Genomic DNA, 15,071 nt, shown 5'->3' with positions numbered 1-15,071 from the left:
ATGGGGTCCGTAGTAACCCCCTCCCCCTCACTCAATCACTCCCTAGTAATTGCAGTCAAAGTTCCATGGGGCAAGTTAAATGGATAGACCCAAAAACACTAAAAGAAAAAAAATTAAAGAAATAAATTTCAGTCCTTTTTTTATTTTTCCAAATCTAATCTTAGAAATTAAATCTGGTTCATGTTGCTTCAAATGCTTCACTAAAAGTAAGTTTCTATCTTCAAACAAAAACAAAAGAACCTTGCATGTGTGTTTAGTACCATCTTTATTAGCTAGTATTGATTCAGTTTGAATGGCAATTCCTGTCCCAACCCAACCATGGCTACTCTTCTTACAAGTAGTTCCTTCTACTACCACCAATCCGGTACTTTTCTTCTTTGGTATTACGAAAATATAGAAAAATTACATCAAAGTCCAAAATGGCACAAGAAATTTGGAGAAGAAAAAAAAAAGGCAAAAGAAATAATTCCATGAGCAATAGAAACAACCTTACGAGAGAAAATAGAAATCCAGGTTTAGTCGTGGGATAGAGCTTAAATTTTTCCACTCGAGTCGTGGAAAGACCTACACTCTGAGGATTTTTTTTCCCACTCTTTAACATCTTAATTATACGAGCTGAACTGACACTCTCTCTCTTCCCTGACTACGAGGACTTGTTGTTGACAATACCGTTTTCCTTGTACTGATTGATTTGGCCTGGGAGATCTCTTTACACTGGCAGCGTGGAGAACCCTCTCCATTTGGCATAACCAATGCTCCAGATGAGTGAGAATCCACTAAAATTAAAGGCTACCTTTTTTACAAGCTGGTACATGAACCAACATATCACCACATTCTACATTTGTACTTTTCAATTATCCTAAGTTTGCTTCCTAACTTGATGAAAAATTAATCAGTTAATAACCAAAACTAGTTCCCTACCTTTATTCTTTTATTTTTCTTAGGCCAGGGTCTAGTACTAATTATTTTCTGATATAAGAGAAACACAATGAGTAAAAGTATAAAAGAGATGCAAGTTTAAGGAAAATATTTGGGAGAATGTTTTCTGTGTCGGGGTGCAGGCTGTGGCCAGACACCTGGGGATGGGCGCAATGACCACCCTGCCCCTTGAGTGGCAGGCCCATGTGTCTGGGCGCAGCCTGCGCGCAGCACAGAGAGCATCAGCCCAAAATATTTTTATGGTATTGAATGCAAAATGAGTAGTTCTAGTCGTTGAACAAAGGGGGAGCACAAGAACAATGGGAATAAGAGTCCACATTAACTAAAGGTTAAAACCCAAGACAAGTGGAAGAACCATACCATTCCTATGAAAAATTAGACAAAGCAAGCATCATATTATCCATATCTAATAACCATAACTGAGATTACACAAACTTGTAAACCACCAAACTCAAAGCAAACACCACAACCACTGACATGAAGTCTCAATTCACACGACTAAAGAAAACTTAACACTCCTAACTATTACACTCTCAACATCATAAAGTACTGAACCCAAACCATCTGAAGGAAAGAAACAAACAAAACAGTAAACTAGAACATTAGGGACTCAAACTAGAACCTCGAGGATTCAAAGTAGAATCTTTTAGATTCACGCACAAACTCCTCAACTATGCAAGGCCATATAGATAAGGAGATTGAACCTGATTGGTGGACTGCATCCATTTGGACCTTTAAGAGAAGAACATGGCGTTCTCAAGATCACTGTGCAGCTTGAAGATCTTTGGATCGAATTGAGGTGAAATAGATGAGGATGAACATGAAGATGATGAAGTAGCAGAATCAACCTCCCAAGCTTCATAGTACTGTCGTACCCTTAATGCCAGAATGTCGGCATAGTATGCAGGTGGAACCAACGACACAGGTTTTGTGCATCGAGTAAAGGTGTAGCACAGGTTGTTTATTATCTGTTGCAACTCATCTGAACTGAACTTGTGCTCATCCCAAAGGCAGTAGTAGTGCGTCGGCTTGCTTGTTCCTAGGAGCCCATAGTGGCTACAAAGGTAGAAGTCGTATTCCCAAGGGTGCACAATGGTTCTATCCACAACCGTCCCAGGGAAAACATTACCACCACGGGCTCCTTGATTCTCATCCATGGGGAAGAGACGAGTTTGGTGACGCTTCTGTGCAGTCACAAGTGTGACGGTTGGGGAATACCCATCACATTGAATTGCCTTTTTGATATCCATTAATTCTTCATTCAAAACCATATCAAACTGGCTGTCGCTGACCCCATCACGTAACACTATGATTTTCTTCGGCTTGACTTTGTTGAGCTCAGCATATTTGTTTATTAGCTCCAAACACATCTCCCCAAATTCCAGGATCCTCTCAGTTCGATGCTTTTGAAGACGATACTGTGCTACATACTTGTTTGCAGCAGGCCAATTTACAGTTGCAACAACAGCTGCAGCAGACGGGCTTGATGCATTTCCTGCGCTTGGATGATTGACATCAGCCCCAATAAACATCACATGTTCATCAACTTCAAGACGTGGAAGACGGTCAAAGAGCTCAAAGTTGCTTCCTCCAAGCTTTGTATTGATCTTAAGAGCAAGGTTTGCCAGGTACTGGTCCAATTTTTTCTTTTTTTTCTCAATAGGTTGGTACTGATCTTTAGTCATGTTGCAGTTGTTGCTCAAACAACATTGTGTCACTATGCCAACCTGTGTCTCACAAATCCACTTGAGAGCATTATAACCCGGATGTCTTTCTATCATTGGACAAACAAGAATCTGCAACTGGTGATTTGCCTTATCATATACATCATTAAGCAGCTTACGAAGCATGTCAGTATCAGAGAGCACACGCATATCAGATAGCTCATGGAAGAGAGGATTCTTCATGTGGATCCCAAGTTTTCTGCACCGCATCATTAATTGGTGTACAAACTCATCATAGATCAAAGAGTTTGGCTCGAACCTCCGATCAGATGAACTAAATTCGAGGACCGCCCACCTCTCAATGTTCTTCCCTTCTAAGACAGTTCTGTCAAGAAGGTTCCACTGGCAGTCTTCCCTGTTTGGAGTGAATTTACATGCCCTGCCACGATTATCACCAAGTTTCAGATTAGGTGCTCTGATGACCCGGCCAATCACCTGTGTCATCTCTGTGCTGGCTTCAATTTCAAAGTTGTGAATCGTTTCTCCTCTGTCAAAATTAATGTAATAACAGTCAATCAGGAACAACATTAAATTTTGAACCAAAATAATAATACTTATTACTCAGAAAAACAAATTGAAAGAGATCAAAGCTCCCAAAGAACAGTCAATCACAAAAACAATGGGTATGAAAAACAAATGCATTATTGAAAGGAATCAACATTTTGCACAATGTGCTATAGAGGCAGATTTCAATATTTATCGGGAATACCCCATTCCTTGTCCCTTCCTTCTCATCCACAATAATCCCTCATCCTCGTAAACTTTGTTATGAAAATGACTCTGTGAGCCTTTAAGTATAACGCTTTTATTTTGGGGGCAGGGGCAGAAGAGAGGAGCGAAAGGTCTTTCCTGTCAGTACTATTATTGACCAAAATACTTGAATCAAATTAGCAAAATGTACAGAATAGAGAAAATTATTGTCACTTCAAAAGTATCTGTTTCTATTGAATAAAACAGCTAATGTAAGAGTTGGTTGCACCAGAACAAATCCAAACCTTAGTCAAAAAAATAATAAATAACACATTTCTCTTTATCCACCAACGAGAGCATTTAAAGAAAAAACATCACATAGTTCATAACCTAGAAGGTTTATCACATAATAATATCAAATAGCCCAACCTCTGATTTACGAAAAGGAGCATTAAGATATCCATCTCATAAATAAGTATTTGTCACAAGAGACCTTCTAAATGTGAAAGAAACCAACAATCAATAAAATGGCGACCTACCTATATCAACTAACCATGATTAGCCACCGGTAAAATTGCGACAACGAAAAACACAACAAACAAACTCACATGCATATGAATAAAAGAATTAAGATATGTTCTAGTTCTGTTTTTTCTTATTAAAGGGGAAGGGAGGTTAACTACAGTTTTAGTTCTAGCATACGTACCCGAGAGGACCATCTTTTGCTTGAACCAGGTCATATATAACATCCATTCTTTCCCAAGGCTTCGGCAGTGATATGTCCTTCAATTTTGTTGCTGGATTCTTTCCCAGTTGATCCTTTGGATATCTCTGCCCCTCTACCAACACACACAACTCCATAGGTACATTACCACTCTTTCCCAAATCCAAGCAAGGTAGATTTTTGAATTTGATCTCCTTGTTGTATTTGTTTCTGAAATAATCCACTAGTCGAACCTCTTGAGGTGGATTAATACCATCCCGGTCCTCGAGTGAGAAAGTCAAATCGTTCCCTGTGGGACCTGTTAATCCCATGATTGTAAACTTTTGGTTGGTTTTCCTGTGAGTCACTGTCACTCTTAACCCTTTCAATTCCTTCTTAGCACTATGCCTCAAATTGTTATCAATACGATCAGTACAGAACCCAGCCACGCGCTGTTGGAGGAATTCTAGAACTGGAACTGGCTTCCGAAATGGTAGAACAGAGTAATCCACACATAAGGCCAGCCCCTGGGAAGTGAGCTTCAAGCTCTGCTGAAAACCCCTGCATGCTACGACTCCACAACCAAGATCATCATTCCTTCTGTAATTCATGGAGTAAAAGCCCTGGCCAACTTGAACACAATGCTTCTTTGGGTTCTCTTTCATGACAAGGTCCATCCCCTGTAAGATTGCACGGGGGATAAGTGGGAGTGTTCCATTCATGTAGTCCATCAACTTTCCAAGCTCTAGCTTCTTCACCAACTCTATACTAAATATATATGACTTGACGGCCTCACCCTTTGGCACATCCACCCTAGATTTCCCAATGGGTAGATTTACTGCACTTATGATTATCTTTCCTCCATCATAAGCAGTCATGGAAGACGGAAACTGCATCGGATCATCAGAGAATATTTTGTTCATTACCAAACGAATTTCTGAATTCGAAACTCGTGAAGGTCCACCATGCTTGGGTGGCATCTCTGGCTCAACATCAATGTTGTATTGCAACATAGTCATATGGTGATTGAACTCGATGGGGAAATGATTAACAAGAAGGTGAAGCTTTCGGACATAAGATGTTCCACCATCATCAGGCCGTTTAACAGGGACAATATTCCCTGATTCAGGAGGAGGTGGTTGTGGCAGTGAACGTGAAATATCCAGAGATCTTAGCTCTGAAATTGGTGGATCTGTAGAGTGAGATTCAAAATAGAAAAGGAAATTAGTCAAGATGCTAGAACTTAAAATTATACAAATTAATGAGAAGCTGTTCCAAAATAAAATTCTTTTTATTGTCCTATCCAATTATATAAATTTCATACACAGTACGATTAAACTTACATTATGTTTCTTCAGCAAGATAATGAAAGAAAGAAAGAAAAAATTGTTACAGAATAAAAAGAAAAGAAGAGTTGTAAAAAGTGAAACTTCCTCATAGTTGTATGGTTGGCATGAAAAAGAAAAGTATTAAAAAGCAAATTTTTCTTGCAAGGAAGGTTTACAAAACTCATGGTTCTGGTGGAAAATTTTCAAACAGTAGGAAGATAAATGACCCTAGACAATTGCAAGACTAAAAGAAAAATATTTTTTCCTCTCTCTTGCTGAACCAACACCCCCAAGATTCTTTTTTCTTTCATTCTCTTGCGGAGTTTGTGACCTCTTGACAGATTTCAACATTTCATTATTCTAGGAGGAAGAAAAGCAAACACATTTGAATGTCAAATTGCTCAAAATCAACCCATGCAATATATTACATTATATTCACTACAACATGATATGACTCAAATTCAACCCCTTTGTTTTTCTAATACAAATATGGAAAAGATTCTTGTATCAAATAAAATAGTATCAGTAAATGGATAGCAAAGCAGCATCCCAGATGGGAAAAATAAAGAAAAGCAATGCTTCTCCATCTTCCCCTCACGAGGGCACATTTGGAACCAATTCTACTCTACCAATTCAAGGAAATTTTCAGAATTACAATACTGACTCCAATTTTAAAAATTGGAGAACTGTATTTCAATGCAAAAAGTGCTCTCTCGAGTTTGGATGCATCATTTGCATCCCAAATTCTTCTCCAATTCTAAGGCACACAAGGGAGCAATTCTGAATTCTCGCGACTCCATTATGTGCCTTAGAATCGGGTAATTGAGCTGAAGGCCAATTCTCAATTCTAGTCTAATTCCAAGAATAAGGGCCAAACATGTACATGAAGTGCCAATCAAATTCTCAAACGAAATTTAAAAAAAAAAAAAAAAAAAAAATAGAATTGGAACCAAAATGAGCATAAAATGGAGATTATGGAAGGAGAAGTCCACAGAAATATTCTCATATAAGTTGCATACAAGAGGAATCCATTGTCCTAAATGAATATCATTAGATAATCAATTAATGCAGTTCCCCTCATCAAATGCAGCCCACATTTTAACAGAATTGGTTATAGAGTCAAAACTAGACCTAGGCAATGCATGCGAAGAGAGAGTCACTGGATAGTCCATTGCTCTCAACTTAATGGAGATTTTTCGGGACCTGTCACAAGTAAATTTTTCATAAAAAGTTACCATCCACAGAAATACTTCTCTTATATGCTGCACACAAGAGGAGCCACTTTTGTGAATGGATATCAGTTGATACTCCATTGAAGCAGTTCCCCTGAACAAAGGCAGTCCATTTACCAGAGATTTGCTTTGGAAATCCAAAACATATCTTGGCGGAGCACATAAGGAGAATGGATATCAGTCGATATCCATTTCCCTCCATTTTTCCCTGCATCAAACAGAGATTAGGAGAGGACCTTCCCTGAAAAATATTTCTCATGAGAGCTTCCTAAAAGAGGAAATCATTTTTTTGAAAATGGATATAAGTTGATAATCCACTGACACAGTTCCCCTGAATTAAAACAGTCCATTCTACCAGAGAGTTGCCCTGAAAGTCCAAACTACATCTTAACGAACCATATGAAGTGAATGAAAAAGCAATCAATAAAAACGAAACACTATCTCAGCATCACCCAACTCAATCAAGAAGCATAGGAGTTAAAATATTTCGATCACATGTCGTCTAAATTCAACCCATGCACAAAAGATTCAAAGAGAATGACAGAGTAACTAAAAACCATCAATAAAAATTTTTTAAAAAAATGTTTTTTTTTCTAGAAAAATGTCATGTTTACCATATAGAATCGAACATATTTACCAGAGTAAACAGAAAAACATCAATAAAACTTTGAAAAAATGTCATGTTTACTTACCAGAGACAGAACCAGAGCACGTGGAACTACCAGGAACATTATTCCACGCGCCTCCACCACGTCCAGAACCAATGGAGCCACCACCTCCACTGTGACTCCCTCTACTACTTCCCCATGGCGAACCTACCCAAGCCGAAGCCGGCCTAGTGGGTTCTGCAAATTGACCCTGACTCGAACTGGGTCCTTGCCTTAACCTCCAATCATCTCCTGAAATCGGCCTTCTGGGTTCGCCAGACTGACCCTGATACGTAGCGGGTCCTTGCCTGAAACTAAGATCCTGGCCGGCCGGTAGAAATTCCCTCTGCTGAGCAGGGAAACTCTGGAAGTTGGAAGGATTTGAACCGTAATGTTGATCACGGTTTTGTCCCCTCCCCCTCCCTCCACCTCCAGGGTTCCTTTCTCCACCTCTCCCTCCTCCAGGGTTCCTTCCTCCACCTCTCCCTCTACCTCTTCCATAGTTCTCCATCGAAGCACAGAACTGAAGTAATGGCGCTAAAAGTATGACAAGTTAAACTGCTACAGACACGTTTTATGCTGTGGCTTTGTTGGAGTTGGAACAAGTGAGAGTGGAGGGGTATTTATACTTAAAATTTATATGCTTTTCGTGGATTTATGAAATTACAAGTTTACCCTTAGGCTTGCTGGGCACGCAGTCTACAGTGTTATGTTCGTCCTAAAGGTAAAGAGATTCCAATCAGAAGATAGTTGTTTGACCTTGGTGATCAAGGTTGTGGTCCCCATCTCATGTGGACTCCTATGGACTCAGTTATCAGAACATTCCAGAGTACGCTAGAGAAATCCAGGAGAGCAGTTACTTCACTACGTATCAATGACTCTGTGTGCGTTGGTCCTCCTTACCTTGGGACCGTTGGATTGGACTACCAGAATAAGATGACTCTGATCAGATGGTTGTTTGTCATATGGGCTATGATCTGATTGTGGAACTATTTTCAGGTAAGCACCAGGAGTGCATAGAGCATAAGGGTGTCAATTGGGACGGTTCCCGGTATTTGGGACGGTACGGTACCGATACCGGTACCAAAAGTGCCAATCCCAGTACCGTCCCATTTAGGTAACGGGACCAAACCTAGATCCCAGTCCCGATTACTAGCGGGACGGGACGGTACCGGTTATTAAACGGTTCTAGGCACTATAAAAAAAAGGCGAAGAAGTTTAATTGTTTCTAACAAGGCGGGTTTATTAGTGTTGTGGAATTTTTTCACTATCATGAAATCTAAATTGTCTAATGCTTTTTATAAAGCAACTTAAATCATGAAATCATAGTTTTATTTCTTCAAACTCCCTAAGATCACATGTGATAAGCTGCCCATTTTTTTAAATCCAAAGAAGTCCTACAAAATGGAATAATCCCGTTGTGTTTCCTCTTTGATTTTTCCAAACAAAACTCTATTTATCACACATGTCACATGGTAGTATGGTACGAAGTACAAAGTGCAAAAAAGAAGAACTTCGTAGATCTAGTTGATCAAGGGAGGAGGGAATAGCACTGTAGCAGGTTATGTGAGGAGAGACTTCAAGCTACGACTGTTGACCTGTTGTTCCTTTGCGTATTCAAAAGACAATTAGTGAAACCCTAAGGAGTCGTAATTCTTATACCATTTCTTTCTTTCTTTTTCTTTTTTTTTTTAAAAAGTTCTTATATACTCTTTCTTGTTAAAAGGTACTAGTAGTTTCGGTACCATCCGGTACCTAATTCATATTTTAGTACTGGTACCGTTGGGAATCCCGTCCCAAAATCGTCCCGTTCAATCAGATACTAGTACCATCCCATTTACTAACGGGACGATTTGGTACCGGGTTTTAGCGGGACGATATTGGGACGGTTTCCGATTTCGATCCCAAATTGACACCCTTAATAGAGCATGTGGGTAGCAGATCTGAACTCAGTTATGTTGGTCCTAAGAGTAGAGAGATTCTAATCAAACGATTGCGGTTATAAGAGAGAGAATGAATGGTTGTTGGACCCACTTTCAGGTGGACCCAGATGATCCAAGTTTATTTTTATTTTTATTAAAGCGTAATCACACAAATCATACAACCGACTTTTAAGACTGTGGAATGGTGGATACATCACACTAACACACCTGATGTGGGATTAAACCCACACACCCAAGCACAAAGCACAGTTTTTTGTTTTTTGTAAAAGTATAATCACATAAATCACAAATCAATCCTAAATGGTTAACCGACTCTTAAGACCATGGAATGACAGATATACACCACACCCCACTCACACCCCTCAACGTGAGACTAAATCCATGCACCGAGCGCATAAAACACAACGTTTTTTTGATGAAAGTGTAACTAGATGACCCTAAGTTAATAGAACTTTCCAGAGGACACCGGAGAACTCCAAAACGTGTAAAGCTACTTTAATTGTCAAAGAAATTTTTTTTTTTTTTTTTTTGCGGGAATAACTTGTTTGCCAATCTACCAAAAAAAACAAACTTGTTTACCAAGAAGGCTTAACAAGATTTTATTTCAGATCGTTTTGCCTTGCAAAGAATATGGTGACCGTGTGTGATGGTGACATATAACAGAATCGAAAGAGTGTTAAGAATCTGAAACTGAAAGTACTATTAAACAGATTGGTCCAATGGTCCCCATCACCCCCCCCCCCCCACCCCCAAAACAAAAAAACTTAAATTAAGTTCTGTTGTAGGAAACTCGTAGGACTTATAGGAGGCCCTTTGGTGGACTTCAGTTGACTACACTCTTGTTATGGAGATGCTGTTCACACTCTCTCTAAGCAGTTAAAAGCTTATTGCTTGTTTGTATGTAACATAGCCGTTAATCCTTTGTGCCCTTTTTGCCTTGATGTTGAGGAAACAGTGTTCCATGAGCTTGTGTGTTACCCTTTTGCCTTGTCTTGTTGGTGTGTGTTTCTCTCTACATTGATATCCGATCATTTTAGGGTTCCTATATTAGGGATTGGGTATTTTATATAGTCGATCTTTTTAAAGATAACCCAAATCATTTTGGCTTGAACATCATTTGGTTGTCTCTAATGTGGCAAATATGGAAATTTAGAAATATGTATATATTCAACTTTATCCATCTAGACTTACGCACTACAATGTTTGCTTTCGACATTCTCGTTGTAGATTGCCATTTAGGATTGAAAACGGAAACTAACTCAACTTCCCTTGTAATTTTCCCTTTTGATATGTTTGTTATTGGTTAAGTCTGATCTCAGTCTAGAAAGTGTTGTGGCGATTCTTTGGCTGACAGTTTCTCCTTCAAAGCATGCTCCAAAATGGCCTAAAAGTACATATAGCAGTGCCGTAGGCCTGACCCTTGTAGAGTACGTCAAGATCTTCGAATGGATATGTATTTTGACATATGTTGGGTTCTAGTCCAAACTAGACCAAGTGGGTTTTTTGGGTCTGCAGGGGCAGCTCTATACTTTTCTAGGTTATGGTTCTTTTATAAAATGTTCTTATCTCTTTGTGAGAGGTGAGTGAGAGAGATCAGAGGGTTTGTAATTTTGCTTCAAAAAAATAGTAAAACCATTCTATCACGGGCCATGGATGTAGCCTACCTACTTGGAAGTGAAATATGTAAAATCTGGTCTTGTGAGATTGTGTGATTGTTCTTTTCTATATCTTCGTTTTTTAGCAAAATCCTCATTTCTAGATGTTGTTTTTCTAACAATGCTTCCATCAATCCGTACGTTGGTTTTCTAACAATGCTTCCATCAATCCGTGGCGTTTTCTATGGATTTATGGGTTTGTCTGTGTTTATATGGTTCTAACGTGAGTGGTTTGGTTATGTGGGTCCTAAGAGTAAAAAGATTCCAATTAGACGATTGCGATTGTAAGGGTGGCAATGAATGGTTGTTAGACCCATTTTCAGGTGGACCCCAAATGACCCATGTTGATAGAACTTTCCAGAGGACATTGGAGAACTCCATAGTATCAGCTACTTGATTGCCAAGAAAGCTTTTAATTTTCCACAAATTTTATTTGATCTTGAAGCCTGAAGGGAAATATAGATTCCGTTTGCCGCGTGGTGACAATGTGATGGTGACATATAACAGATTCGAAAGAGCTTTAAGAATCTGAAACCGAAAGCACATTATATGTATACGAATTACGGATTGGTTATAATGAGAAATCAGAGTAGGGCTTTTGATAAACTGAGATTTGAATTTGTTATTGTTTACTTTCAGTTTCTATATATTCATAAGAAATTGGTAGAGAGTTCCTTATATTGCTTGAGTACAGTTTTGGGTGCACGAATAAGGGAATTTCTTTTGGAATAGGGTTCCCTATACTGCCTAATCAAGTGCAGTTTTGAATGAATAAGGGAATCTCCTTTGGAATTCTGACAAAAGAGAAAGAGATATTTATGACATATCATCCCTAAGATGAACAATGATATGTAAAAAGATGTGCAATTTCATTTTTGAGCTGGTTTTGTTATACAAATTTTTTCCCCTAAAAGGGCCTAAGTTGCTTAGAAATCTATCTCTTGTAGATAAATCAGAGAAATCTATCCCATATGGACCATTGGCTGATTGCTCTTGTGTTTTGAAGTGTAGCATTTTGATTCTCTGTTGTTATTGCTTGTATTGTTTGGCTTCTTAGGGGTCTGTCCCTTGTTAGTTATTTTGGTGTTCATCCCTTTCCCTAAATGGGTGGGGTTTTAGGTCCCCTATCCTCAGTTTGGATCCTCCATGAGACGATACATTGGATTCCTTTGGCTTGTACATTTTTATTTTTTAAATAAATTGATATTGCTTATAAAAAAAACATGATTGATAATGGAATTGATTCCGGGATTGCTTCCATTCAGTCCAACTGGTTCAGGTTGACATTTTCATACCCGTAATTCATAGGGGTGAGTTCTACTCTTCATTCTTTTTGGATAATCATGTCAAAAATTTTCTTTTGAAAAATACACTAAAATAAAAAAAATTTAATTTGACTGAACCCAATTTAGAAAAATTTAACTTAATTTTTTTTTGGGGAGAACGATTACTGCATAGTATACAATAGCACTTCCGTGTATCTATCATTTTCCTTTCACCCATGAAATAATATAATTAGAATGTTCTCTATACTGCAGCACAGGCTGCGTCCAGACACATGGGTACCATGTGCAGAGAGGTAAGGTGGTTATTGCATCCACATCCATGTGTCTGGACATAACCTACGCTGCGACATAGAAAACAACGCCCCACTAATATATTTACCTCTTACTCTAAGAAAAAAAAGATAAACACAAGGAAACGCTAATATACATTTGGATAGATAATTCATTTGTTTTTTTAAGATTGGATAATATGAAGCCGAATTTTGTTTTTTAAATATATTAGAGGACAAAGAGTTGATTGTGGGATAGTGACATGTAACGACTCTCTTGAAAGTTGGAACTTTCAACACAGAAAAAACAAAATGGGGACAATGAGAAGATATGTAACAGACTAGTAACGTCCTAAAAGTTATGGCAAAAGTTGTTTCTCACTGGATGGATGCTTCTCCATACACAGTTATGTAAAGGCTTTCAACACTGAAACAAAAGTAATCCCATTGGTCTCTTGGGAATAAAGTGCGTAGAAGAAGTTTTGCCCTTTGGTTAACATTCTTCTTTATAAAAGTGCCATTCAATCAAATTTGAAATCTTTGGCTGAGCTTTAAAATTTGGGAATGTGAAAAGAAGTGAATCCTAAATCTACCGAAATATATGACGGGTGGCAACAAAAATAAAGGGAATGAAAGTGAAAATAAATTAAGAGTGAGCCCGTATATAGCAATACAAGAATTACCTTCTTTTATATAATTGGAGGACAGTCTTTTTTGGTCTCATAAAGGATCGAAATGGTATCACACACATAATTAAATATGGGGAGAAAGAATACTATCTAGTCGTGTGCGGTTCGTGGCCTCTGCATCTAGACATAGGGCTGTGTAAAAATGATGGTCGAGCCCCCTTATAAAGGTGAAAATTCCTGAAAGCGACCAGGTAGCGTTCTCTTTCCCAACACTCGATTCTGCATGCGACCTAATAGTGTTCTCTTTCCCTTCACATAATTAATGTATTAAATTATAGATCGCCCCCTGGTTTTCAATCAAAACTCAGATCACCCTCTAGTTTTAAAAAAAAACTCAAATCACTCCCTGGTTTAGACCTCAAAATGCCGAATTAATCCCTATGTTAGTTTTATGCTGTTAAGTGATGATGTCACCTAGTTAAATAAATTTAAATCTTAAAACTACCCTTGACCAGTGTAGATTTACTATTTTATCCTTGAATCTAAAAACCCCGAAATCATCTTCTTCACATGACCTGCAACTCAAAATCCATGAATGTTCTCCATAGAATTCTTGTGCTGTCAACCATAAATTAATCCATGAATGTTATTCCAAAATATTCTGAAGAGAGATCGATTAGATCTAGTGGTCTGCGAGAAACTTCTGTGAAACCGCTCAATGGGTCAAGAAAATCCACAAGCCGAGATCTTCCCATGTCTAAGAAGATCACCGAGGTACTCTAATAACGAAAAAACACCGGCATTTGTCGACAACAAGGCCGGGAATAATCAGGCAGAACCATTGGTTTGCCGCATCAGAAATTATTTTTTAGATACAGAAATTTCTTCTGAAGTAACCTAGAAAGCAAATTCGGGGAAAAACATGCCAAGAAATGTTGGAGTGCAAAGGATTTTCACGAAGGCGGCAGGAAAAGTTAATAAGGGCGTTAATTCGTCCAATGAATTGGCAAAGTACAGGGAAGGCATTGAGAGAGAGATTTCTACAGGTACTCCACCAATGACGCAAATGGGAATGGGAGGGATGAAACATCAAATTCTCTTTAGTAAACGCAACACTACTATTTTAGGAAACAAGAGATGGCTGGCTCTCTGATGCCATGGATGGTTTTGCGAAGTGAAAAGTGTAGGACGATTGATGAAGTAGTTGCAGTTGCAATGGCAGATCTTGATCTCAACTTTGATGATGAATTGAATGCACTTTGACGAAACGCTTGAGAATGTAGTTCCCCAATTTTGTGTTGGGAATGATTTTAGGGACTCTGCCACAAAGCCAGAAGGACCAACCACTGCTTGCCGAGCAAAGAAACCAGAGCCTGCTCTTCTCAAGGTTCAATTGGCCAAATAATTCATCTAAAACATTCTCAAGTTCCTCCGATCGGTCACCGTGAGGATGGAAAACAATAATAAGAGATTGTTATGTATGTCTCAAATTCTTGTACCTGCATGACCTGCTACGACATTTTTGGGAGCAGCAACGCTGTTTTTGAATGTTCTTGAGAGATCTTCATTGTAACTATTTCCATTTGCAAACAACCTTCCCTTTGATCGTTTCCACGTAAAGTTAACTCCACGAGAACGTAGTTGATCCATGGCCTATAACCAGCTTATTTGCTTTACAAGATTGCTGGGAAACTCCAAATAAACTCCAAAATAACTCCAGTGCTGCAATGTTTTCATGAAATTTCCCACTCAGATCCTCAGGGCTAAGTGATTGAACCATTCATAACACTAAATATTATCATCCAACACCAGGTCAATACATTGCCAAGAGTAAGTAAATCTCAGAATGTGTAGTTTAATGATGGACTCAGTAACAAACAGGATTGCCTCCATTTCATTAAGGGAATACAAGTGCTGCCAGAGTGAATCTCAGAAAGAAGCAAGTGTAGAGAAGGGGGAGAAGCAACGGGTTGCAGAAAATGGGGTGGGGCAGGAGTTCCACAGAGAAAGGGGAGGAGTGACGGGT

The 15,071-nt window shown here is 38.7% G+C and overlaps 1 protein-coding gene across 1 annotated transcript; it reads right to left on the bottom strand.

The window, feature by feature from the left end:
* Nucleotides 1-1,544: 1,544 nt before the first annotated feature.
* On the bottom strand, nucleotides 1,545-7,814 carry LOC122639168 (protein argonaute 2-like). The gene is made up of 5 exons (XM_043831996.1): nucleotides 7,309-7,814; nucleotides 6,734-6,824; nucleotides 6,516-6,587; nucleotides 4,060-5,292; nucleotides 1,545-3,150 (listed from the first exon to the last, which is right to left on the bottom strand). Exons 1-5 carry the CDS (start codon nucleotides 7,772-7,774, stop codon nucleotides 1,674-1,676), a joined length of 3,339 nt encoding a protein of 1,112 aa, XP_043687931.1. The 5' UTR covers nucleotides 7,775-7,814; the 3' UTR covers nucleotides 1,545-1,673.
* Nucleotides 7,815-15,071: the final 7,257 nt, after the last annotated feature.

This window comes from Telopea speciosissima, chromosome 9 (genome assembly GCF_018873765.1).
Source record: "Telopea speciosissima isolate NSW1024214 ecotype Mountain lineage chromosome 9, Tspe_v1, whole genome shotgun sequence".
In the NCBI taxonomy this organism is placed as follows: domain Eukaryota; kingdom Viridiplantae; phylum Streptophyta; class Magnoliopsida; order Proteales; family Proteaceae; genus Telopea; species Telopea speciosissima.
This window is presented reverse-complemented; position numbering and strand designations above follow the sequence as displayed.

Bases quoted from the DNA above. Each gene is read 5' to 3' on its own strand.
- LOC122639168 (XM_043831996.1), bottom strand. From the start codon at position 7,774: ATGGAGAACTATGGAAGAGGTAGAGGGAGAGGTGGAGGAAGGAACCCT. The intron at 6,825-7,308 runs GTAAGTAAACAT...TGTTTGATGCAG, and splicing joins GTGCTCTGGTTCTGTCTCTG to GGAAAAATGGAGGGAAATGG. The intron at 5,293-6,515 runs GTCTAGTTTTGA...TTTAAGTTCTAG, and splicing joins TCTTCGCATGCATTGCCTAG to CATCTTGACTAATTTCCTTT.